Source organism: Dendrobium catenatum, unplaced genomic scaffold (assembly GCF_001605985.2).
Source record: "Dendrobium catenatum unplaced genomic scaffold, ASM160598v2 fragScaff_scaffold_695, whole genome shotgun sequence".
Lineage (NCBI taxonomy): Eukaryota > Viridiplantae > Streptophyta > Magnoliopsida > Asparagales > Orchidaceae > Dendrobium > Dendrobium catenatum.
The window spans coordinates 67,008-92,196 of record NW_021319157.1 but is presented as its reverse complement, the minus strand read 5'-3'; the positions used below and the strand labels follow the sequence as shown (position 1 = coordinate 92,196).

Below are 25,189 nucleotides of genomic sequence, written 5' to 3'. Positions count from 1 at the left end.
CATTTAAAGCAATTAAAGAGCAAAGTAACCATCAGTAGTAGTCAAATCAAATCATAGAAGAGAGTAAAAACGTGAAAATGACAGAAGAAATAGCTCTCAACGGCTTCTACCCCTATAGGGAGTATAGCATGGTTCTATGAATGAATGATAATTCTAACTCACAAAACTTAGTGGGGAAATACAATCCCTTCACTGTGGAAGGTTAGTTCATACAACCATGAAACAATATTATGCCTCAGTGAGAGGGCAAATTATTCTGTGGGGACACTGAACATTGTCCAGAGCCCAATGAAAATGTGTCACGTCACCCTCTACTCGGTACCGCAGTTCGATACTACTCGGTATTGGATGATATGGCTGCACCTGATTCATCTCTGAATGATAAGCTGTGTCAAGTGTCCGCACAGAATAATCTCTCCAGTGAGATGTGGTCTCAAATGGATCAGTATTCAATAAAAGTTACACAAGTGACTGATGCAATAAAATCAAGCATGCATGTTGAAGCTTAAACAATTTTGCAAAAGAAACTAATCAGCAGAACACAGGTTTACATCCAAAAAAGCACACTTTACCTGAGGAAGATGTTTAGTAAAGCAGACTACTTAACATCCTCTTCCATGCTTTGTCCTCAAGGTTTGCGAATAAATATGGCTGAAAGGACAGGGAGTAAAGTAAAACATGGCAACTGCTAGAACATTGAAAACTGTTTTTTTTTTCTTTTCTGGGAAAGCATCGTATCTCAATATTTACAAGGACTAACTCAAGGTTTCAATTCGAACGAGCTCCACATCACCTTGACCTACACAAGGACCGGAAGGGTCTCAAATGTGTATAACTTATACGAAGAGAAAAAAAAAAAAAAGAGGTACAAATTCCTTAAAGCTGGTGGTGCCTGTAATCCAAGGTTATCTACTCTCATCCATATGAACAAGAACAAAATACATATCACCAATGCCAACAGATTTGCAAAGCCTAAAAGAGGACGCAAAAAAGATTCAACTGCCGGCTAACTAGACACTAGTATTTAAGTTGCCAACGACAAAATGACTTTCCCATTATACCACATATTCTTACTGCCATGAGGAATGACTGTAATTAAATCTCTCTGTTTCCCAAGCTCCTGGCACCTTCCTTTTCAAACTACCAATCCCCAGCTGATGTAGCCTTGACTGTTCCTCCATTAAGGTATGTGAACTGGTAACAGAAATTTGACTAGAAGACAAACGCATCCTGTCGTCTTTTAGTTCCTCAGTACTTCCAGGGCCAGTATTCAAATCCAGAACTTGCCTCCCCCATTTGCTACAGGTTTCAGTTCCACCACTAGTATTAACATCTGGAAGACTTATCACATAGGGCCTTGGATAAGAATAAGGCATAGCACCTACCTGTCCAACAATCTGAGAAAAGATGGGAGGGAAGTATGAAGCACCACCTGCTGGTGAATCAACGTAGGTTGTTGGTCCAGCTGTGAAGCAAGTTGATGCCAACGGAAAGCTAGAGCTAAAAGGGAAGCCAACATAAGGCAATGACGTAGCACCTGGCGAGAAGGCCATGGTTGAAGAAGATGAAAGGACTGGTGCTCTATATACATCACTTCCATAGGCAACAGAACCTATAACTGGCCTCAAAATCGTCTGGGCCCCTGCAGATGCAACAATTGGGTAGGATGACCCTCCTCTATCAGGTAAGAATGGAGCAGCAACTGCTGGATAGGAGTTTCCAGCAGGAAACCACCCATTTCCAGCATTAGTATGATTCATTCTGAGAGCACTAATTGAAGGAACAAATGATACATTACCACTGCTCTTCAGCAATTGTTTCCTTCGGACAGGCTCTGCACCTACTTCAATGAGAACTGGTCCATTGTTAAGATCAAAGTCCCTCGACATATTCATCTCCCCATTAGCAAGTGTCTCAGACACAGATCTTTTGGGCAACAGTGAAACTTCCAATCTACAGCTGGAGCTAGCAGAGCAATGGCCATTTTCCATATCTTCTTCAACCCTATTCAAATCTAGATCAAGCTCTCCAATAGCTCTTGCAGCTGGAGTGCTGATAATGATACCTGATTCAGATTCTGTAGTGTCAGGGAAGTTCTCAGAGGCTAAATCATCAAGAACTCTGTCGCTGGGAACATTCAAATCAATGTCCAATTGAGGGTCAGCTTTCTTAGTAGTTGCACTGTCGGATAACTGCACGTCAGTAGTGAGCAGCCTGTCAAGAACCTTTCTAGGTTCTGCCGGGCGAAACGCACTGGTAGCAGCTGAACCCTTCCATCCAGGTTCTCCTTTACACTTTAACAAGTTCTCTGGAGGAAGAAACGGTCCTTTTGCTGGAGCAGCAACAGTTATTGGACAAGGTGAGTTACTTAAAACAAGAGAAGATATGCAAGGCGGTAAGCTTGGCATCCTTGTAGCTGTTGAAACAGGTGTCACTGTCGTAGCTGGCTCGATTTGGTTTATATCCTCGCCAGGTAGGCCTTCATTCAAGTCAAAGTCAAGCTTACCACCAGCATCTCGCTCAGCAGCAGCAGCTACATATGAGGTAGCCTCTGACACTGATACGAGTTCCTCCTTTCTTGCAGGGGATTCAGCTTCCCTAGATATATTGGACAGTTCATAATTGCCAACTGAGCCTGCAACACAGCTCTCAAGAGAACCTTTCCTTTCAATGGTCTCAGTGCCATTGGCCATGACATGACTGCTTGAAGTAAATCCAGTATGTTCTTCAGCAGATACATTCCTATCGCTTGCATCTTGGCAATCATCCTGCAAGACATCAGATATTTTGGTCATCAATAAATAGACATTCTCTGTATATTGAACCTTATCAGCAATGGCGGTAGCAATTGCATCACCACTTACTTCCACATCCTTTGTTGTAACTTCTACAATAGAAGATGTCTGTTGTCCAGTTAAGGTGGGAGGCCTCTGTTCTAATTTATCTGAAGGAGGTTGCTGTACAGAACTTCCACCAACACAATGAAACAGCAATTTGTTATCTGAATCAGAAGCATGCATACTCCCTTCGGCAATTTTTTCACAAACATGGCCACAGGACTTTGTTTCACCAACCGGACTCTCAGATTTCCCAGTGAAATCATCACTAACCTTCCCATCAACGCCTCGTGCATCTTCGTCCTGATCCACATCTTCTCTGTTGAGCTGTCCCTTGAAACCTACAGGGAAACAAACAAACAAATAACAATGCTTCAAATATTGCATGACATAAAAGAACAAGTTCCATAGTTTCATTTGAATTTCTAGCAGCAGATCAGTTGGCAAAATAGTGAATTTACTTTCCAATAAGAGTACCATTTTTTGGTCATTACATGTGAATTTCGGAAACACCTTCTGTATCTGATCTTTTACAAAGACGGAACCACTCTTGTTTCCATCTTTGTGAGAGTGGAAATCATTATTTTCAGCAGATGGACTGAGAATTTGACAACCCGCAACACCAGAAGAAAATCTGACATTGGGCACATTACTGCCCGCAAAGTGGTCCTCCTTGGCAGGATAACTTCCTTGAGAAGCAGCAGGGGAAACCAAGTCGGATTTGAGCATTTCTCCAGTAGCAACACTGGCAAGTAAATCCATTCCAACATCATCTCCATCTGGTAAAGGCGAGCTAGCTTCACAATATTTGGCACAACTCTCAGCTAACGCATTCATCGAGCTAAAAGAATTCATCTTGGGATCAGTAAAAGGAGTACCCCTCTCATTACCTGATGATGAACAGGCAGTTCTCAAGATTTCTGATGCACTTCCAGCTTCAACAGCAGCTCTAACTTCTTCCCTAGGTACAACTGTTGCTGATCCATCACCCTGGTCATATCCAACAAGCCCCACTTTGACATCATTACTCTGCCATGAGTCAGCATTTAGATTAGCAGAAATATTATTATTATCAGAATCATTCCTTGTTTTTCCTTCAGGATCTCCATGGTCATGTTTATCAGAGACACCAGGAGATGATGCTCTGCTACCAGTTGAGGGCTCCTCCAAGGAGCTTCCGCTAATACTTCTTAAAGGGCTATGGTTCGGGTTAGGCGGTCTAACAAAAAACCTGTGGCTGCTGCCATGATCTGAAGCTGGCATATTGACTGTTCTTGCACAACTGAGTGCAGATTGCGAAGCATTATCAACTACCGAAGTCCTACTAACAGAGCCAGGTTTGCTTGAATCCTTCTGTCCCCCAGAACAGCTGATTGCCATATACCCATTACTTGACTTTTGAGGATGAGATGAACCAACAAAGGTCTTGCTAGCATTCACTGATCTAGCAGTTGAGCTCCTAGCATCTTCTTTCAAACAAGGGCTAATAGTCTTTCCGTGATCACTAGAACAAGATTGACTATTGCTTTGAGACTGGCTTGAATTGCTGCTCTTTTCCTCCTTTGCTACCACATGAGGCAGGTCCAAAGCCCCAGTAACACCAATAGCTTTTGAGCTAGTTACTGCAGGTGGTGATTGCAGCTTTGGAGATCCTGCAATCAGAGTAGCAGGCCTGACAACATCATCTGCAGGAACAAACTTCCCAGGCAAAGCCTTACATGTAGACTGCTGAGTGATTAGCCTATTCATAGTTAAGCCGGTCGAACCAGTTCTTCTGCTTCCAGCATGAGTAACTTCAGTGAAACCAGGTTTCACGGGCCATGTAACTGCTTGACTTGACCCAACAGTTTTTGCATCAATAGTCTTCATTTCAGCATCAACTCTTTTCTTCCATGTGTCCACAAGGCTTCTAGCCTTCTTCTGAATTTCCATGTTCTTAGAACCACGCAAATGATTCACGGATTTGCCAATATTACAAGTTTGGAGTGCGTTAAGATTCACAGGTAATTTATCTAGTGCACGAAGCAAGGACAGCACAAGCTCTTCAACAGATTTATCGGTCTCTTTGGGACCATCACCAGCCTTCCCTTTGTGTGCCTCCTGAAGCCATTCATCAAATATTGGCAATCCCCTGATCTGCACAAACTTGTTAAGGCAGTCAATTGTATCTGTAGCTGCAATCACATCTGCAAGCAAGACCCGGCAGGCTAAGTCCAATTTTCCATTATTATCAATCTGCATCAGTTGAACCAGCTTTTCCACACCATCGGTAGTTATTAAAGCACCTTTCTCAGTTATTTTGGAAATCTCAGCCTTTATCGTGATGTTATCAAATTTGCAAACAGCAGAATCACCATCATCTGCTTTTAGAATATGCTCTCGTTTAATCAACTCCATACCTTTATCACCCCTCCCCCTCTTCTTTCCCTTAATTTGTGAAGAGAAGGTAGTTCCATTATTCTGTAAAGTTGGTGGAGTAGGCATCAATTGCTGTGCTGAAATCGGGCTGTTCAAATTTTTGGGAGAACGACCTCCAGACTGCACAGTTGCATTCATTTCTATCCGAGTTTTATCTAATAACTGATCTAACTCTTCTCGTCTCCTCTGAGTAACAAAGGAAAATGTCAGGAAAAAGTGCCAATATTATTAAGAAGACATCTAATTTCTAAGAGATTCACATTGTATATTGAAGGCAATAAAACTTGCCTTTATATAACCACGATCGGTTAACCACCATAGACACTTGTTCTCTAGGTCATAAAAACGCCTACACACAAAAGAAGATATCCCTGATGGAAGCTGAACATCCTTGCCTAGAAAAGCAACTTTACAAGGATGAAGCACTGAAGTGACAGAAATTATGTCCTTATGAGTAGAGTAGAAAACTTCATTGGGCGCCGCCTCCAACAATAAGCCATTTGCAAGCTTTATATCAGCTTGCCGGTAAAGCCAGTTTACACATAACTTCAAACAATCTTCTTTGTCTGTTGAAAACCTACGAATTATTCCAATAAAAGGTGGAGCATTGCCAGCTTGGAAGAGTGCACAATCGCCCACCTGAATCTTGCGTCCATCCTACATTAAATTCATATATCACAGTTAGAGTAAAACAAAATATAGGGCTAACCAAATGAAATAATGAAGCACCGTACACAAAGAAAATAACTGCACGGCTAAAACTCTTCAAGCACAAATTAAGATACCCCGCACATCCAGAATAGTGTTTAAACAAAAAAACTAGTCAAAGCAGAGGCATAATTGATGCGCCTTCAGCCCTCTTAACTGTGCTGACATCATGTAAACATTTGCTCCACTTTTTTAATTTTCCATTTATTTCGGTGAATGTCCCACTAATTATAACTATATCATTTACAAAAAGCATCCATCAAGGCATCTTGCTTTGAATATCATCTATAAGCATTTAGATAATCAACTAGCTGGTGTATCCTTAATAATGTAAACAAATGTTATGACACGCACATTTCTGCCTTTTAGGCACATCAAGCCAATTTCCATGGCAGTAGCATATGTTGTCTCAAAATCAATACAATCATATAAAGATCCTTTCTTTGTTCTCCATATAGTCATTAATTATCTTAACACAAATTTATTCCATAGATCTTTTTCGACATAGAACCAAAATGATTCTTTAAAATTGATGTAATTTTTCAAAGGTTATATTTCATTAGTATCTTTTACATAAGTTAAATTTCTCTATAGCTAATTCAATCTTGAATAACGCCTTTACTTTTAAATATGATACCAAAATGTTTATCTTCAACCGTCTTACTCTTCAAAATTCTAATGAAAATATTTGCTAAAAGATCATTGCAGTTTCTCCCATAACTCACAAAACCTCAATAGATATCTCTTCAAAAAATAAAATTTTATCTTTATACATTTGTTTCAGAGCTAAATCCACTTTTTTCACTATATTGTTTGTTATGCTCTTCCAAAACAATATCTTCCTCAAGCTCTGATTTAGTAACTTTCAAAGGAAATTTTACTTATTTCCTTATGCCTTCGCCTTTAGCCAATATCCTATCATCTTCACTTTTAATCTATCTAATTTAATCAAAATTCCTATATCTCTCATCTCTTACTTTAATTATTCTATATATTTCTTTTTCTTTTTTCTTTGGGACAAGTCTACTGTATAAATCATAATAAAATATAGTTTTTTGCTTTAGTTATTATTCAATTTGCCAGACCTCTAGCTTTCTTATAATAATTATAAGCCTTATCAGGATTCTTGATTCATTTTTTTCACCTTTTAAAAGTGTATTTACTTTCCTTAATAACCTTTGTATCTCCTCACTTCGCTACCAAGTCTTCTTCTTCGTTTATGATTTAGACTCCCTTAGAAAACTTCTACAACAATCATCATAATGGAACTATTCATCTTATCCAACATCATGTTTGACTCAGCTAAAGAATTTAAATGTCTCTCTTAGCAATACATGTTGGAAGATAAAATGTTTCTCACTTTTCAACTTCCACTATCTTATCTTGGAGTCATATTTTCTTTGATTGTTTTCTTCACATGTAAGATATGAATCCAAAACTACTATATTGTGTGGTTAAGTTTTCACAATGAATAATGCTACAATATTTACAAGAATGTCTTTCTTTCTTCTAATAAAGAAAAAAATTCATTTGCGATTTGGTGAATCCACTTTAGAAAAGAATCACATATTTTTCTCATTTCTTAAAGAATATGTTCATCATTTCAAGATCTTAGATTTTGTAAAATCAAGCATAGCTTCTAGGTTTTATATGATGCAGTCAAGATATATCATTTTATATTTTTTATTTTCTTGTGTTTTGGACGCTATTTAATTTTATTTCGTATAACTTATGATGGAAAACAACCCATGATCATGCCGAGTTTGGTGCTCTCAAGTCGGTTCATACAATTGTCTTTCCACATATGTTGATCTTGCTCCTTAGTGGTTGGTTGGGTGATTATTTGTGGGATGTTTCTTTTCTTTATTGGGCTTGGCCCATTCCTTCCCTTATATTGATGGCTGCTAGGTTTTTTTTTCCTGCTAGTTGTTTGGTTACCCTGTTATCCATTTATATGAGCAATTAAATGCTCTTTCTCCTTTGTTTCTCCTATATATAGTGGCTGATTTTTTTTTGCTGGAGTTTTTGGAGAGTGACCATTTCAAACCTGAGGGTTTTTTCTTAACTTGCGAGCTGTCTTCTCCCTAACCCCTACTTCTTCCTCTCGATCTTCTTTATACTTCTCTTCACGGTTTCCCTTCCACATGTATCTTTCTTCTCTAAACTATTATGAGTAGTAAGTGGTAATGTGCCCTATTCTTTTGGTATTTGCTGGAGGAACAAAGTCTTGTGTTGGATCATAATTTCTATGGTGTTTAGCAGGTTTGTCCTTTCCTTTGAGCACATTCCCTAGTTTGTGTTAGTATGTGAGGTGGTCATTCGTGATTGTTTTGAGGGTTTATAGTTTATGTGTTTTGTTATTTATTCTTTCGTATGCGACTTCCTAACAAATTCTTATATTAGTTTTCTACCAAGTGTCCATCATTTTGGTGTTTGTTTATGTGAAATTGAAAGGAAGTATCTTAATTTGCATTTATAGTGTTCTCCTACTTGGTTTAAGAACTAAGGTTACATCATTATATCTCCTATTCCAATTAATCATTTCATAGCCCATCCTACTAAAATATATATGCTCATTTAAATCACCTCCAGTAATTATCCTTTCTTTAACAGGTACAAAATATAGTATCTTATTCATCTCTGCCCAAAATCAAAATTTAAGACTAACTTCCAACAAAATTAGAAAGTGCAAGCACCAACCTAATTCATAATTTCTTCAAATAATTATCTTAATAGCAATCATCCTATTACTAATGTTATTAACATCAATAATTTTATCTTTCAATTCAATTCTCTAACCTTGAAAAGTGCATTTGCATTACTAATTTAAAAAGCAAAAAATGTACAAGTTACTATCATATATGGAGATTGCAATAAGAGCCATCCCTCGACAAAAAAAAAAAAAAAAAAGATAGGGAAGAGCAACTATATCTATGTTTTTTCCATACAACATAAAATTCCAAAAAAGAAAAAGCTAACACAAAAAAGAAGCCCCTTTCAATTCTTTATCCACAATTAGCCAGCCCCAATCCAACAAAGAATAACTTATAGCCTCAGCAATATCCTAAGATTTTTCCCATTTTCATTTAGGGGTTGTTTGGTTGGAATATTTTAGGGTGCAAAGTATTCTAAATGCAAGGGTTTTAAATTTTTTGATGTTTGATTGGTATAAAAGTAACATAAAATTCCCAAAGTATTCTAAACTCCCTCAAAACCGCGCGAGAAAGGATTTCAGCAGACAAAGGCATTCGAGAACCAGAAGCAGGTCTGTCTATTGCATCTCGTCTTCTCCTTCATCACTGCTAATACACACGTGCTCGCAACTAGCTCCCAACGATCATTGCATTTTTTTCGACGAGAGAGTTGCTCGTGACCGTCACACACTATGTCGCATCCGTCGCTGCTCCAGTTCACAACTTAATCGGGAACTGCTTCTAGAGGTTAGTTATAATTTTTTTTTTTTCCTCTAATTGACATGGCCTTCGATGCTCCCGAAAAGAGTGAAAATTTGAGCTGAACTTCCTCAAAGAACTCATTCTTCCTATTGAGATAATTTTGCTATCAGCAATACCTCTGTTTTCTCTTCCAAATTGTTTGCAACTAGCCATTCTCCACCTTCTCAATCTTATTTAACTTTTTTTTTTATTTCATTTTCCTCTTCTTCAAGTGAGAGATATCTGTAACACCTGCTAATTCCTCTCTATTCAATAAAAATCAAACAGAAGATTCTCTTCTATTTGTAAGCTTCAGTAGTTCATATCCTCTCAAAACTGAAACTTTATAAAGTAAAAAAAGATAATGTCTTGTTAGTTTTTTTTCTTTTTTTTTTATGTTATTGATATGAGAGGAAGAGGAGAAGCAATGGCTAAGAATGTCAGATGTGGAATAATTCTACGCCATAGAAGAGAGATAAGATTTTTATTAGTTTGGATGCAGCTATAACTCTCTGAAAGTGAGAGATTTTAGAAGGAATATACTTATAATTAATTAACCCATAAAATTGTAGGAGAAATAATTGGCTGCAGATATTTTAAGAAGGCAACAATGCTCGTTTTATATTATTTCTTGAATTGTTGAGTGTTGCAGAATTTGTTATCATTGCAAATAACGTAAAAAAACCATAGTTCTTTCATTCAATTCCTATACAGAATTTGCTCCATTGCAGCAAGTAAAAAAGAATCCTTTCCAAAAAAAATGTGCATTTTTTCTCAATTAAAAAGGTTATGGAAGAAGAGAAATGACTTCATATATATCTTCTTACATATAATTTCTGTGATATTATTGAAGTGTGTTTTGACTTCTATTCCAAAGATGGATGAATGATTAGAAAAAGTTGAATATCACTTAGTTGATTCAGATGACATACGGTTCCATGATAATCAACAACGTTCAATTATTCATATGGCTATTGCTACAATGGTGAGTGTTATATTCCTACTTATGCATGAGGTAGGGAGAAGAAAGCAAAAATATAATCTTGAACGGAGCATACAGCATCAAATATCTCTCTAGGTTATACCTTGGTTCTGATTCGGATTGCATAAATATGGTGCGAATGAGGAAAGAATATTTCTTTTAACTTATGCAACTTGTTGCAAACAAGGAGATTTACTAGCAGACACATTCCACGTTTGCATTGAAGAACAAGTTGCTATGATGTTGCATACTCTCTGCCATAGTATACATGATCAAGTGATTCGATTCAACTTTCAAAGACCTGGGGAAACTATTAGCAGGTACTTGAGTGTTGTCTTACATGCAATTGGTGAGTTGCAACATCAAATGATTATGCCTCCATCACTCGAAACACCATATAAGATACAAGCTAATGCTAGGTTCATGCCTTTCTTTAAGGTACTGGAAAAACCTATTGATTTTTACTTAAATTGTTTTTGTATTTTGTTATTTTCTCTGATACATTTCTCTATGCTAAGATTGTGTAGGTGCTATATATGGAACTCACATTAAAGCTAGTCCCTTAGGGTTATGAATCTGCATTTAGATGAAGAAAATCATACCCAAGCCAGAATGTCCTATGGCAATTGACTTTGACCTGAGATTTACATATGTTCTAGCTGGTTGGGAAGGTTCCGCTCATGATGTCACTGTCCTCCGAAATGCATTAGAGTGGCCCGATGGTCTGTATATTTCAGAAGGTATGTATGAGGCTATACATAAAGGCTTCGAACTACTTAAGGAAATCCAAATGTAACAAACAAGAACTATTATAGGTAAATACTATTTGGCTGATGGCGGTTACTCCACAAAAAAAAAAAGGTTTCATATCTCCATACTGTGCTGCTAGATGCCACTTGAAGGACTTCAATAGTATTCGACAAAGAATTATAAAGAGTTATTTAATCTTCGACATTCATCACTTCGCACAACTGTGAACCGTGCAGTCATGTCATTACGAATCGTTTTGCAATTTTAAAATGTGACCCCTACTTTCCATTGGAGACCCAAGTTGAGATCATACTCACCTGCTGTATTTTGCATAACTGAATAATTAATAAGGGTAGAGATGACTTAATTTTGTAAGAAGATGAGTAGATAGTAAGACATCATGTGAGAGGTCCACATGCAGCTATGTCAGATGACTCTCGAGAGTGGTTGGAGAAAAGAGATGTAATTGCTTTTGCAATGTGGAGTCGTATGGAGAATGCTAGCTTCCAGACATACTAAAAACATGCATTTATGGTTGCATGACACATATTTATATAAGCGGATTTGTAAATGCACCGGATTTGTAAATGCACCAAAGACATATTTTTTGCTTTTAAATGCATATATAGGTTTGTAAATGCATTCAAGACAATTTCGCTAATATATCTTTTGTACTTGAATATGTCATATTCTTAATCAAATTAAAATATTTTTACTTTACTCTATAAATACTCAACCAAACAACTGCTAAGTATTCCAAAAAAAAGTTCCATGATTTTACTTTACTCTGCATACATCCAACCAAACAGAAAAAATAGTTCCCTTGCATTCACTCTCAAAGCATTTATTTTACACTGCAATCACTTTACGGCTTAACCAAATAGCCCCTCAGTTTCTTGGAAACAAGTACTATTTAATAATCTTATCCTATAGACCACCACTTCTCTTATCTTCTCATTCAAAATTTCAAAATTCCATGTGGCAAGTTTAATCCTAGATCTAGTCGTAATAATTTTTTGCTTAATTTTCATCACAGTTAGATTAACTTGTGCCACATCACTTAGGGGTGACATCCTCGCTCACCCTAGCTAACTTTCACCACAAACAGGTTCAGTTGAAGTGTCACATGAGATTGACATCTTAGCTAACCCTTGACTACTACTCATCACAATTAAGTTAGGTCATAGCTTATCACTTTTGGGGATCGGCATAGCACCCCTTAGTTTCTTGCACAAGAATGCTCAATATATGATGAACCAAATATTTCAACATAAATTCTATTAGATAATAGATATGAAATGTTTTATATTGCCAAAACCTTAATAAGGCATCTATGATAAGGAGGAAAAACTTAATTATGCAATTGGTTACAACATGCACTCCCCTTCATAAAGAGCGACTAACAACAAGCCTTTATCCCACAAGTGCGGAACAATCAAGTAAAATAACTTTGGATACGAAAATAAAGCTGGACTTTTTAAGTCTGCAAATTCATTACATCCCATCAGAACAAGTGACGAAGAGCACCTAAATATGCTACCCAAAGGAAATAAATTTTAAAAACCTAGATGGATGACTAAACGATATAAAGTTACAACAAAACAATATTAAAAATGCTTAATTTATTTGTCACATTAACCTATCAAATTTGCATGACATAGATAAACAAAAAGATATAAATATATCAACATTATGAATTATCAGGAACCCCCAACAATGTTTCTTTAAAAAATCAAAATGATATCTTGGTAAGGAAATTAATGACATTCCAATATTTAATAAAGCCAATAAAAATTCAAGCATCTCTTATCAGAAGCATCATCAACAAGGGAAAATAAGTATAAAAAAGAACTTGGACAGCCGTTGCAATCATAAAGCATGATAAAAATTTAGACTAGTCCCTCACATGGAAGAAATTGATCATATTGATCAATGCTTTCTAACTAAATATGGTTCAAAGCAAATAAATAAAAAGAAAAATTACTGCAAAATGGATATCAGATCATTAAAAAAGTCAATCATCTTAAATATACAAGCATACAACAAAACCAACACTCCAACCCAACCACATCATGCAAACATGTCCGGAAGATGTATCGCCGTCTCGCCTTCCTCTACAACCTAAATATGTCCATTTGAACAATTACTCTGCAAAATGCCGAACAACAATAGTCAAATTATATCATAGTAACCTCAAGCATACACTCGCTAACTAGAAAAAGGCAAAATTTTCGGAAGCAGCATGATTCAAGCCAAATTTCGGGGAAAATGCATAAATTTAAATTATTTTTAAAAGGAGCAAATGCGCTAAACGATATAGCGCAATATATGAATGTGTGTTCCCTTTCGGCGCATTCTTAAGAATGCGCCAACATTTTGAGCGCATTCTTTAGAGGGACGCTTAATTATACAGCATGTTAAGCTGCTTCATTGGTTGTTCCCGCAATTTGATGTTTCTTGTCCGTAGCGGGAACCAGATCCGCGAATTCTGCTGACTGATGGGGAAATAAATGCTGCAATTATTGGCGGTGGTTGGATGTTGAGGGAGAGGAGAAGGCAGATGCAATTTTCGGTTATAAATATGGTGACAAAGTTGAATGGAAATCACAAATCTCCTTATCTCTTCCATAGTCTGTGCTGCTATGCAAATCCGATAGGTGAGTTGTGTTTTTTTTTTAGTTTGTTTAAATTATTTTATGTTAAAGTTGTTTTGCCTTTGTTTTAATTTTCAGCAATTTTTTTTAACAGCGATGTTGTATTATTTAGCAATTTTGTTGTGTGTAATATGTTATGTTTTGTATATAATAGTTTTTAAATCATATCATTTATTTTTATGTAATGTTAAAAGTTTATTAATTGTATTAGTTTATACCACATTTCACTTTTTGTTATAATTTTTAGCAATAAATTTAATAATGTTTCAAAGTACTTTGACATATGTTTTAACTTTAAGGAGTACATCATGTACATAAATAAATCTGATTCGAACAACAATTTTCATGAGATTTATCAAGCACATATAGAAGAAGAGTTGGGTTTTCAGCTTGGCGGGAAAAATTGCTTTTAGCTTTTATCCACTCAGATCTAAAACTATTTAATATAATTAAAAATATAGGATTTCTTACACGGCCAAATTTTTAGAACAAATGTGGTATAAGCCGTACTTAAGGAAAGGAGGCTATTCGCAATTAAATAAAGAAGAAAAAATCTAAGTTTGTTAAAATTTACATGTTTTTTTTTTGTTTGTTAAATATTGAAGAAATATTTTTCGTTAAGAGTTTTGTTAATTGTAGATTTATGTATTAAATTCTTTAAGTTGTAAAAGCTTAAGTAGAAGTGAAATATATATTTACAATATATATAAAAAGTGGAATAATTAGAAATGTATTTCAAATATTAAAGCAAAGAAGTTAGATTAAAATATTTTAAAAAAATTTTGGAATTAATTTTTGACCAAAGTTATTTTTCAAAATTTGGTAAATCTCATTTAAGAGATGATTTTTTATTAATATTTGAAAATTAAATAGCTCTAGAGATAATTACTCAAAATTTTGAAAATAATTTATTAAAAAAATAAGATAAATTATAATTATATTTGTAAAATTAAAGCAAAGCATGTTCAGAAGATAATTTTATTTTCAATAAGTAAAACAAGTGCTTTAATGCCTTTTACAATTATTCACGATGATGCTTGAGAACTATCTACTATGTTTTTACTAATATCATCTCTAGGGCTCACTAGTTTATCTCTTTTAGTGATGATTGTACTGTTACGACATTGATCATTATTTTAATTCAAAATTTTAAAAGTTAGTTGCCTGGCTAATAAATCAAATTCTCATATGTTTGAACAATGAATGCATCTGCCATAAAGTCCCATTTTTTATAGAGAATACAGTGACTTATTTCAGATGTTGAATTGGCCACAATCAGTTTAACTGATCCATCTTGACGTCTTGTTGTCTCAGCATATCTAGCCTTGAGAATGTTCATCGGTGTTATATGCCCTACCATTTGTATACTCTTACTTTGCACATATTGTCATCCTTCATTGTTCAAACCATCTTCATCCATGTAAGAGCGGACCGTCATAGTAAGCTATGTCTCTCCCATAATATACAGTCTTCCTTGGTATTAGTAAAAAGGTGGAACTAACTTTCAAATTTTTTATTTAAATTAATGATCAATGTCGCAGCAATATAATCATCAATAAAAGAGATAAACTAGTGAGCCCTAGAGATGGTATTAGTAAAAACATAGTAGATGGTTCCCAAGCATCATCGTGAATAATTGTAAAAGGCATTAAAGCTCTTATTTTACTTATTGGAAATAAAATTCTCTTATGAACATACTTTGCTTTAATATTGCAAATATAATTATAATTTATCATATATTTTTTTAATAAATTATTTTCAAAATTTTTAGTAATTATCTCTAGAGCTTTTTAATTTTCAAATATTAATAAAAAATCATCTCTTAAATGAGATTTACCAAATTTTAAAAAAAACTTTGAAAAAAAATCAAATTCCAAAAATTCTTTAAAATATTTTATATATATTGCAAATATATATTTCACTTCTACTTAAGCTTTTACAACTTAAGAATTTAATACCTAAATCTACAATTAACAAAACTCTTAATGAAAAATATTTATTCAATATTTAACAAACTAAAAAAAAATAACTTGCAAATATTTAACAAACTTACATTTTTTTTCTTCTTTATTTAATTGCAAATAATCTCCTTCCCTTAAGTACAGCTTAAACCACGTTTGTTTTAAAATTTTGGCCGTGTAAGAAATATCATATTTTTAATTATATTAAATAGTTATAGATCTAAGTGGATAAAAGCTAAAGCAATTTTGCCTGTCAAGCTGAAAAATCAACTCTTCTTCTATATGTGCTTGATAAATCTCATGAAAATTGTTGTTTGGATCAGATTTACTTATGTACATGATGTACTCCTTAAAGCTAAAGCATATGTCAAAGTACTTCGAAATATTATTAAATTTATTGCTAAAAAATATAACAAAAAATAAAATGTGCTATAAATTAATACAATTCATAAACTTTTAACATTACATAAAAATAAATAATATAATTTAAAAACTGTAATATACAAAACCTAACATATTACACTCAACAAAATTGCTAAATAATACAACATCGCTGTTAAAAAATTTTGCTAAAAATTAAAACAAAGTCAAAACAACTTTAACATAAAATAATTTAAACAAACTAAAAAAAAAACACAACTCACCTCTCGGATTTGCACAGCAGCACAGACTATGGGAGAGATAGGGGGATTTGTGATTTCCATTCAACTTTGCCACCATATTGATAACCGAAAATTGCATCTGTCTTCTCCTCTCCCTCAACATCCAACCACCGCCAATAATTGCAGCCTTTATTTCCCCACCAGTCCGCGGAATTTGTGGATCTGGTTCCCGCTACGAACAAGAAACATCAAATAGCGGGAACATCCAACGAAGCAGCTTAACAGGCTGTATAATTAAGCGCCCCTCTAAAGAATGCGCTCAAAATGTTAGCGCATTCTTAAGAATGTGTCGAAAGGGAACACGCATTCATATATTGCGCTATATCATTTAGCGCATTTGCTCCGTTTAAAAATAATTTAAATTTATGTTTTTTCCCCGAAATTTGGCTTGAATAATGCTGCTTCCGAAAATTTTGCCTTTCTTAAATGCTTGGTTAAAGATATTTAGGGCCCAATAAAATTGTAAGGCATCTATATCTAAACTTTTTACTGCTTCCTACTTACTATTCTTTAAAACATAAGAAGAAGGATGATTTCTTGAGCTAGATCATACAAAAAGTCAATCAACTTAAACATACAAGCATACAACAAAACCTACCCTCCAGCCCAACCACATCATACAACCATGTCGGGAAGTTGTATCTCAGTCTCGCCTTCCCCTACAACCTAAATATGGCCATTCGAACAATTACTCTGCAAAATGCCGAACAGCAAGCAATGGTCAAATTATATCACAGTAACCTCAAGGATACACTCGCTTACTACAAAAATAGACCTTATAAAAGAAGATGGGAGAGGAAGCAATGCTGCTAGGAAAGGAATCTATGCATTTCTTAAATTATTGGTTAAAGATATTTAGGGTCCAGTAAAATTGTAAGGCATATATATCTAAATTTTTTACTGTTTCCTACTTACAATTCTTTAAAACATAATAAGGATGATCTCTTGAGCTAGATCAACTAATTGTTAATTCTGTCGGGAATCTGATTGTGTGGAAACATCGAATTGTATAGTTTATTATGGGGGGGGGGCAAGGAGCCTCGCCCTACTTTGGGTTCTGGAGCCTAGCAATCAAAAAACTTCTTTTTTTCTCGTACAAACATACAGTGTTGCATCATTGTATACTCAAGCATTGTAGTGCTACATTCTCTAGTTGGAAAGAGAGCATAGCATCGCGTCACTCTAAACCTTGGCGCTGCAGTATTTCCAGTCAAGTTGGAGGCAGAGAGTAGAGTGTTCTGATGCTCCAAATCCCAGTGCCGTGTCGTGGCGTGGAGAGTGAGGCTAGGCAATTTTCTTTCTTGTTTTTCATATTTAACTTGAAGAGTTGAGAGCCTTGTGATGTTTATGTGTGTCTCTATGTCAGTTCTATAATAGAACGATATAAGGAGTGAAGAGATATAAGGAAAGAATGAAAGAGAAGAGATCTGTACAATTTCTCCCACTTTCATAGTGAATTTCTAGGGGTGGTGTGGTGTGGACTCCGTGATTTTTCCCCGATTTTAGATTTGCACATGTTAAATACTAGTATTCTTTCTTTTTTGCTGAATTTTCTCTTCCTTGTTTTTGTTTGCTATGTGGTTTTATTCCCAATACCGATGTGACTTTTAAAATACTGCTCATCAAGGCATATGAAAACTTCATATTTCCAGATAGAAGATAAAAGTACTCTAAGTAAAAAAGGAATGAAAAAATATGAAAAGAGAAACCATCAAATTAAAACTTGAACAAAATATTGACTAGTAAAAATGACATAAAAAAACTTTGGGTTCTGGGGCCTAGCAACCAAAAAACTTCTTTTTTTCTCGTACAAACATACAGTGTTGCATCATTGTATACTCAAGCATTGTAGTGCTACATTCTCTAGTTGGAAAGAGAGCATAGCATCGCGTCACTCTAAACCTTGGCGCTGCAGTATTTCCAGTCAAGTTGGAGGCAGAGAGTAGAGTGTTCTGATGCTCCAAATCCCAGTGTCGTGTCGTGGCGTGGCGTGGAGAGTGAGGCTAGGCAATTTTCTTTCTCGTTTTTCATATTTAACTTGAAGAGTTGAGAGCCTTGTGATGTTTATGTGTGTCTCTATGTCAGTTCTATAGTAGAACGATATAAGGAGTGAAGAGATATAAGGAAAGAGTGAAAGATAAGAGATCTGTACAATTTCTCCCACTTTCATAGTGAATTTCTAGGGGTGGTGTGGTGTGGACTCCGTGATTTTTCACCGATTTTAGATTTGCACATGTTAAATACTAGTATTCTTTCTTTTTTGCTGAATTTTCTCTTCCTTGTTTTTGTTTGCTATGTGGTTTTATTCCCAATACCGATGTGACTTTTAAAATACTGCTCATCAAGGCATATGAAAACTTCATATTTCCAGATAGAAGATAAAAGTACTCTAAGTAAAAAAGGAATGAAAAAATATGAAAAGAGAAACCATCAGATTAAAACTTGAACAAAATATTGACTAGTAAAAATGACATAAAAATCAATTCATGAAATCATTGAATTGTAACATGAATATCCATATCTCAAAAGTATAGAGAAGAAGATGAATACAAATGCATTATAACATCTATACTTAAAATTATTTTGGTATGTTGTGGCTGTTTGGGTGTGTTGGTGCCTTGTGGCATAAAAGGGGTTATTAGTCAACAATATCTAATGAAAGTTGCTCACAAATAACCATGGGTCCTTCGGAAGAGGAACATATCCTTCCATTGATGAGCAAACAAGTAACCAATGGACAACTAGATGTCAAGATAACTATATGCAAAAAGATATTGCTCTACTTATCCATTGCAAAAGAATTAAATAGATAAAAAGATACATGAGACTTCAAAAACAAAAGAAAATATCAACACAAAATGTTTTCTTCACACTTCACCAAGAATGGACGAAAAGCATCTTAAGCTCTGAACACTTTGAAGCTATGATGCACAGACATTACTACTCAAAGAAGTATTCAATGTCCAACACTTCTCGAATACGACAAGCATCTAACACACCTCCAACACGTCAAAGACGCGTCCTATTAAAAATATTAAAAATAAATTGGACACCGTGTCCAATAGGCATGTCTCAACTTTTTATGAAAAAGTTTTTTTTAATATAATTTCTTGAATTTCATTTTTTATTAAAAAAATTTAAAAAAAAAAAAAACCTAAATTTCTTATTTCCTCTTTATAGCTCCAAATCATTCACCCCACTCAACACCCCATTTCTCGATCATTCTCATTTACATTTCTCTCTGGCAAGTCATAATTAGGGTCACAACAATGTTTAATGTCATCTCAACATTGATGTCTGACGCAATTAAAACATCAATTTTTCAAAAAAATATTTCAACATTGAAGTCTGACATTGTATTGACATTATCGCTTGACGCGAGCAATTTCTACAATCACAATAACACCCCCGTGCCATCTCGACATCTCATCTTTATCCAACATCATCTCAACATCGATGGGCCGACATCGTCTCTACATCGACCGCTGATGCCGTCTCGACATCGACGAATGGCGTCACTCGATATCGACGACTAATGTTCCTTGCACAACATTGATGTCCAACTCTAGACAACATTGTCATCTCTCCTCTCAACACCATGACATCGACGCCCAACTCTCGACATTTTAATCATTTCATGCACAAATCCTAATTAAATGGCTTGTCATTTCTAAATTATAATATTCTACTTATTTTTAAGATATAAAAATTATAATATCGTGTCCAACCCGTATCAATATCATATATTTTTTGTGTCGTTCCCTGTCTGTGCACCATAGCTTTGAAAAGATATCTTTACTTGATTCATACCATTATACATACAGACATACAGTGCCTAAAAAGATCCACCTCCATCTTCTATAGGACTAAAAGATGGGAGAGCTGTAAGTTGTATCATATAAAGAAAAAAGCTTAAACTTTAGACTGATTTCCGATACATGAAGTCCAAAAACTTCTCAAGCATAAACCTTAAAGAATAGTGCAACGTAACAAAGGAGCACTGAATGGGCGCTTTCTAGATTCAAGCACCATTTTAAACCTCCAATTTATTGGTTAAAGGCTAATATCTACGAAACTGCTGAACTTTTTTTTTTATTTATTATTCCTCCTCAACAAATTTGTTATCTAAAAATTACAAAATTTTAATGTCAGTAATCAACGACAGAACAACCCAACCATGATTAAACAAATAGTTCATAGAACCAAAAGGTATATACTAAAAAGGAGTACCAAAAGATTGAAGATAGTTTATCTCTCAAACAAACAAGTCGGCGGTTCTGCCAAAGTTTTGTGTTAAAAAAAAAAATACTGCCGATTGCCCAAAAAAAGCGAACACGTTTCATCCATATCATCATGTATTCTTATTGAGGGAGGGAGCACTTGTTAAAAAGAAACATCATCATATTGATCACAAAACATTGCGATTTGTTGTGTTTTGTTCCTAGTTTTAGGTTTGCTTTTGTGTAGGTTTCTTGTTTGGCATATGTAGACAATTGTGTGTTGCTCGTTATGTTGCTTTTGTGTCTATTAATAGGCTTTAGCTTGTATTAGGAAAGCAGCCAAGAAAATAAAGTTTGCAGAGTTTGGCTCGCGGTTTCCCCCTCTCCTCTCCCTCCTCTCTCCCTCTCTTGATCTTGCAAGAAGATCTCTCAAGAAGATCTTCCTCCTTTGGTTTTCAACAATTTGGTATCAGAGCTAGGGATATGGGGGAGAATCACATGTGGGTTGCTGGTTCGCAATGAAGATCGTCGGAGGTAGGAGCAGATGAAGCTTGCAGCTCTCACGGAGGTGAAGCCCAACGGTGAGGGAGGCAACATCACGTAGAGGAAGGAGGCGGGCTCGACGTTGAGGTCGGGATCGGCTCGGAGGCGGATGTCCGCTGTTTGGCTTGTGTGAGGGGTTGAACGGCGGGCTTGCCTTTGGGTTCGTGTGAGGAGGAGGTCGGACGTCCGGCGTGAGCTTCTTGGCCGGGTTCGCCGGTTGAGCGAGGGGACTGAAAGCTCAGGTAAGGCCTGGCTTAGCTGGGATCGGAGCTATAGTAGCGGCCTGGTGCCGCAGTTGCAAGCTGGATCAAGAGTCGCTTGGTGTGCACCATTGTGAGCGAGGCTTCAGGCGAACGTGCGAAATCAGAGAAGGCTTCTTGATCGGGAGACACCTTCTTGCGATTGTTTAGCCGGTCAAGAGAGCAGCGATCAATATGCTTGAAGGTGAAAGGTGGAGGAGCTTCAAGGAAAGGTACGCTAGAGGTTGACGAAGGCGGACAAGAACAGAAGCATGGAAGCCATTGAGACCGAATTTTTTGCTTGATCTTGAATCAAGTTTCGATCGGTCTTGAAGCAGTTTTTTTTTCCATTCTTTGATTGAAAGATCAGTTTGGATCTTTGCGGTGGAGTTTTGGACTTCAGGTGGAGTCTGGGAGACACTGAGGTAGTGTCGGCTGCTCTTGGAGAGCATGGTTGAAAGTGCGGGGCGCTTGGAGATGCGAAGTCGTGCGGTGCACGAGGAGTCCGCATATGAGTGTGGGGCACTGGTGACAAGCGGAGCGCAGGTGGAGGCGCAGGGCTCGCTGCATGGGTGGATACGTGCAGGATGTGGTCGGAGAGAGACCACATGAGTGCAAGGCGCGGGCTTGTAGCGTTTGGACGCGGGCTGGAGGCGCAGGGCGCGGGCACTGAGGCGCAGGGTGCTGGTGGATGCACAGGGCGCGGAAGCCGGGCTAGGGGTGCTTGGGATTGGCTGCATTGGACGCAGTGCGACAGGAGATCTGTCGGGAGGAGCTAGAAACTCAAGAAGATGATTCACCGGTTCTTGAGAAACTTTTAGCTGTCGGTGGATGTTTTTTGGCGGAGGAGACCGACAGAGTTGTTATTTGGCTGTTCTTTATGAACAGTGGCTATGCTTTTGTTTTTGTTAAATCTAGGACCAAGGTGAAGATTGTTGTGTTTTGTTCCTAGTTTTAGGTTTGTTTTTTTGTAGGTTTCTTGTTTGGCATATGTAGCCAATTCTATGTTGTTTGTTATGTTGCTTTTATGCCTATTAATAGGCTTTAGCTTGTATTAGGAAAGCAGCCAAGAAAATAAAGTTTGCAGAGTTTGGCTCACGGTTTCCCCCTCTCCTCTCCCTCCTCTCTCCCTCTCTTGATCTTGCAAGAAGATCTCTCAAGAAGATCTTCCTCCTTTGGTTTTCAACATCAACATACTCCAACCAGTAAACGAATTAGAACCAACCAGCTGAAGAAAGCAACTAAAGGTGCCAAAAAAAAAAAAAAAACGTTATCCTAATCCTATAAACAATAACACCTTAAAACCCCACTCATAATCATATATCCATAAATCCAGATAGACCGAAAACACCAACAATAAATCATCATAAGAACCCCATCATCCTGGAGCTCCCATGAAAAATTATGGTCATCTGAGGCCAAATAGAAAATGAGGTACCTTCAAAAACAACTTGGGAGTTGTTGGCAGCAGAACCGGGGCTGGTTTATTAGCTTCTGCTGCTGCTGCGACGTTCGTAAGCACAGGCCGCATATGCTGACTACTTTTTCTTGCATCTTCACCGCGACAACCAGTTCCGATTCCTACTCGTGCGTGAAACATCAATTCCCCACATATCAATCGTCGCTAATTCTCCCCGCCAGCAGAAGAAACAATCCCCATTCGCCTCACTTCTAAACCAAAAATATGCAAGAAACAAAAGCCTCAGCCCCCACCCATCTACGGATTGCTGAAGGTCGCCGAAACCCTAATCCCGTTGCAAGTGGACACCGCAGAACGATCGAAGACCCAGACTGCGCCGAAAGAGACAACCGTAGTTACAAAGACCGAGAAGGGATTTCTGTTTTTGGGAAGCCAATAGGGATTTCAAGAGAGATTTAGGTCCAAAAACGGTGATTTTCACTGAGGTAGAGAGAGAGAGAGAGAGAGAGACTGTAGAAGCCTAGAAGTAGACGGCAAGGAGGAACGGGCAAGTTCGGGCAGTCTGGGAGGTCAGGAGCAGACAATGGCTGGGCAGCCATTGGGCCAGTGAGCAGCCAAACTGTGCACGTGGCTCGTGCGGGGCTTCGCACTCTGTCTTTTTTTTTTTTCACAGCCAATTATGCTGAAAAACAAATTGTATAATCACTGCTCACACGTGTAGAAAATAAACAAAAGGCCTGCAGCTAAAAAAACAAATAGGATAACCTAAAGATGCAAAATTTATAATTATGGGCTATTTATTTTGCTAAACAAATAGAATTAAATAATATAATGTAAACTAAGAATAATGTATTAAAAAATATTTGTAAATTATTTGATTAAGGGTCTGAATGAGATCTCATCATTATTTTGTAAAGGTGATTGTGAAATAATAGTCGAGAAAATAACTTTTTAATTCTTATCATAAATATTATAAATATATTTTTTAAATCAAATAACTATTTTATTAAAATTATCACATATTAGCAATTTTGATAGTAAAAATAGCTTCTCGTTGTTTATTTTTTTTAATTGTGAGAAAATAGAGACAAAATGTGAGGCATATAAAATTGAAAATGAACTTTCAGACATATTTATCTAATAAAATAACAATAAAAAAAATCAATTTGCTTATACCGAATAAACTTAAAATCACTAACACTAGTTATCAAACATTCAAAACATTTGATATGGAGGTCCTCATCATTTTGCATCAAAAAAAAAAAATCTAACATTCCACTGCCATAAAATTTTGTCCATAAAATTATCAAAAAAATATTAAACTAGTTAATGTTTTGCTTAGTCTCCTGATCAGCAAATTGTATTATAAAAATTGTATCATACTTTATGATGCACGTGATATATTTGATAATTCTAAAAGATTATCTCATGTTGATTATGAGAAAATTCAAATTATAATCACAATACTAATTGTACTAGACAATGAAAAAAGGATTGCATGATTAATTATATTCAAGTTAAAGATTATGTATGTTTCTATGTTTCCCAACGATATCGGAACACCAAGACCAGCGCCGCAACATAACACAATGCCGATGCGCCCAAATTCGATACTACAACACTAGAGCCTTAGGAAAATGAGCGCCGGAGCGTCAAGCCTTGCAATGCCTCGGCACCGAAAGTAGCATTCAAGCATAGCAACGCTCAGATTTTAGAACGCATCTACGGAGCAATTGCCGAGACAAAAAATCGCAATGAATCAGCCAAAAGATGCATCAGTTCGGCAATTAACTGTGTCAGGTCAGCCAACACCACAACGGAGCAAGCATTACAACGTTGAGGTCCTAGTTCATTTTATACTGTCGTGTTGCCTGATCCTTTCCTTGTACTTACTATACATAGTTTTTTTATTTTGTTGTTTAGATATTTTTGTCGCTTGAGCAAAAATTTGTAATTTTTAGTGTGATTCTTTAGTGCTCCCTTAGAATGAAGTCTAAGAGAGGCTAGAGAAGTGCAAGATAGCAACTCTATTATTGGAGAAAGGAGTGTTTAGAAGATCAATTTATCCTTCCGGTGACAATTATCTTATTACTTTTCTTGTATTACTTATTTTAATAAATGAATTGAAAATGAGTTTGCTTGTTTTATCTTCCATATCTGACTAATTCTTTAGTTTTCAGTTGGTGACGTAAACGCATAACAAGTACTACTGTAGAATCTTGTGCCTTTATTGAATACATAGATGTCTTCAATATATCACATTCTTCATTTAATGTATATAGTGGCCGTGTATGTAGTTTATATCTAGTGTGATGTATAGCCTCGATGGATGAATGTTGGAACAATTAGAAGTATTAAAAT

The 25,189-nt window shown here is 36.2% G+C and overlaps 1 protein-coding gene across 4 annotated transcripts; it reads right to left on the bottom strand.

The window, feature by feature from the left end:
* Positions 1-686: 686 nt before the first annotated feature.
* Positions 687-23,334, bottom strand: LOC110108269. 4 transcript variants are annotated; one of them, XM_020838848.2, is made up of 6 exons: positions 22,847-23,334; positions 5,544-5,912; positions 3,299-5,441; positions 2,865-3,178; positions 1,799-2,768; positions 687-1,642 (listed from the first exon to the last, which is right to left on the bottom strand). In XM_020838848.2, the coding sequence occupies exons 1-6, from the start codon at positions 23,006-23,008 to the stop codon at positions 1,071-1,073; spliced, it is 4,530 nt and encodes a 1,509-aa protein (XP_020694507.1). In that variant the 5' UTR covers positions 23,009-23,334; the 3' UTR covers positions 687-1,070. The 4 variants fall into 4 exon arrangements, with proteins under 4 accessions (XP_020694507.1, XP_020694506.1, XP_020694502.1 ...); XM_020838847.2 differs by having other exon boundaries at positions 687-2,768; positions 3,299-3,634; positions 3,728-5,441; XM_020838843.2 differs by having other exon boundaries at positions 687-2,768.
* Positions 23,335-25,189: the final 1,855 nt, after the last annotated feature.

Excerpts from the sequence above, each read along its gene's own strand:
- LOC110108269 (XM_020838843.2), bottom strand. The coding sequence starts at position 23,008 with ATGTTTCACGCACGAGTAGGAATCGGAACTGGTTGTCGCGGTGAAGAT. Across the intron at positions 5,442-5,543 it reads CCGATCGTGGTTATATAAAG|AGGAGACGAGAAGAGTTAGA; the intron begins GCAAGTTTTATT and ends TTTGTTACTCAG. Across the intron at positions 3,179-3,298 it reads AATGGTACTCTTATTGGAAA|GTTTCAAGGGACAGCTCAAC; the intron begins GTAAATTCACTA and ends GTTTCCCTGTAG.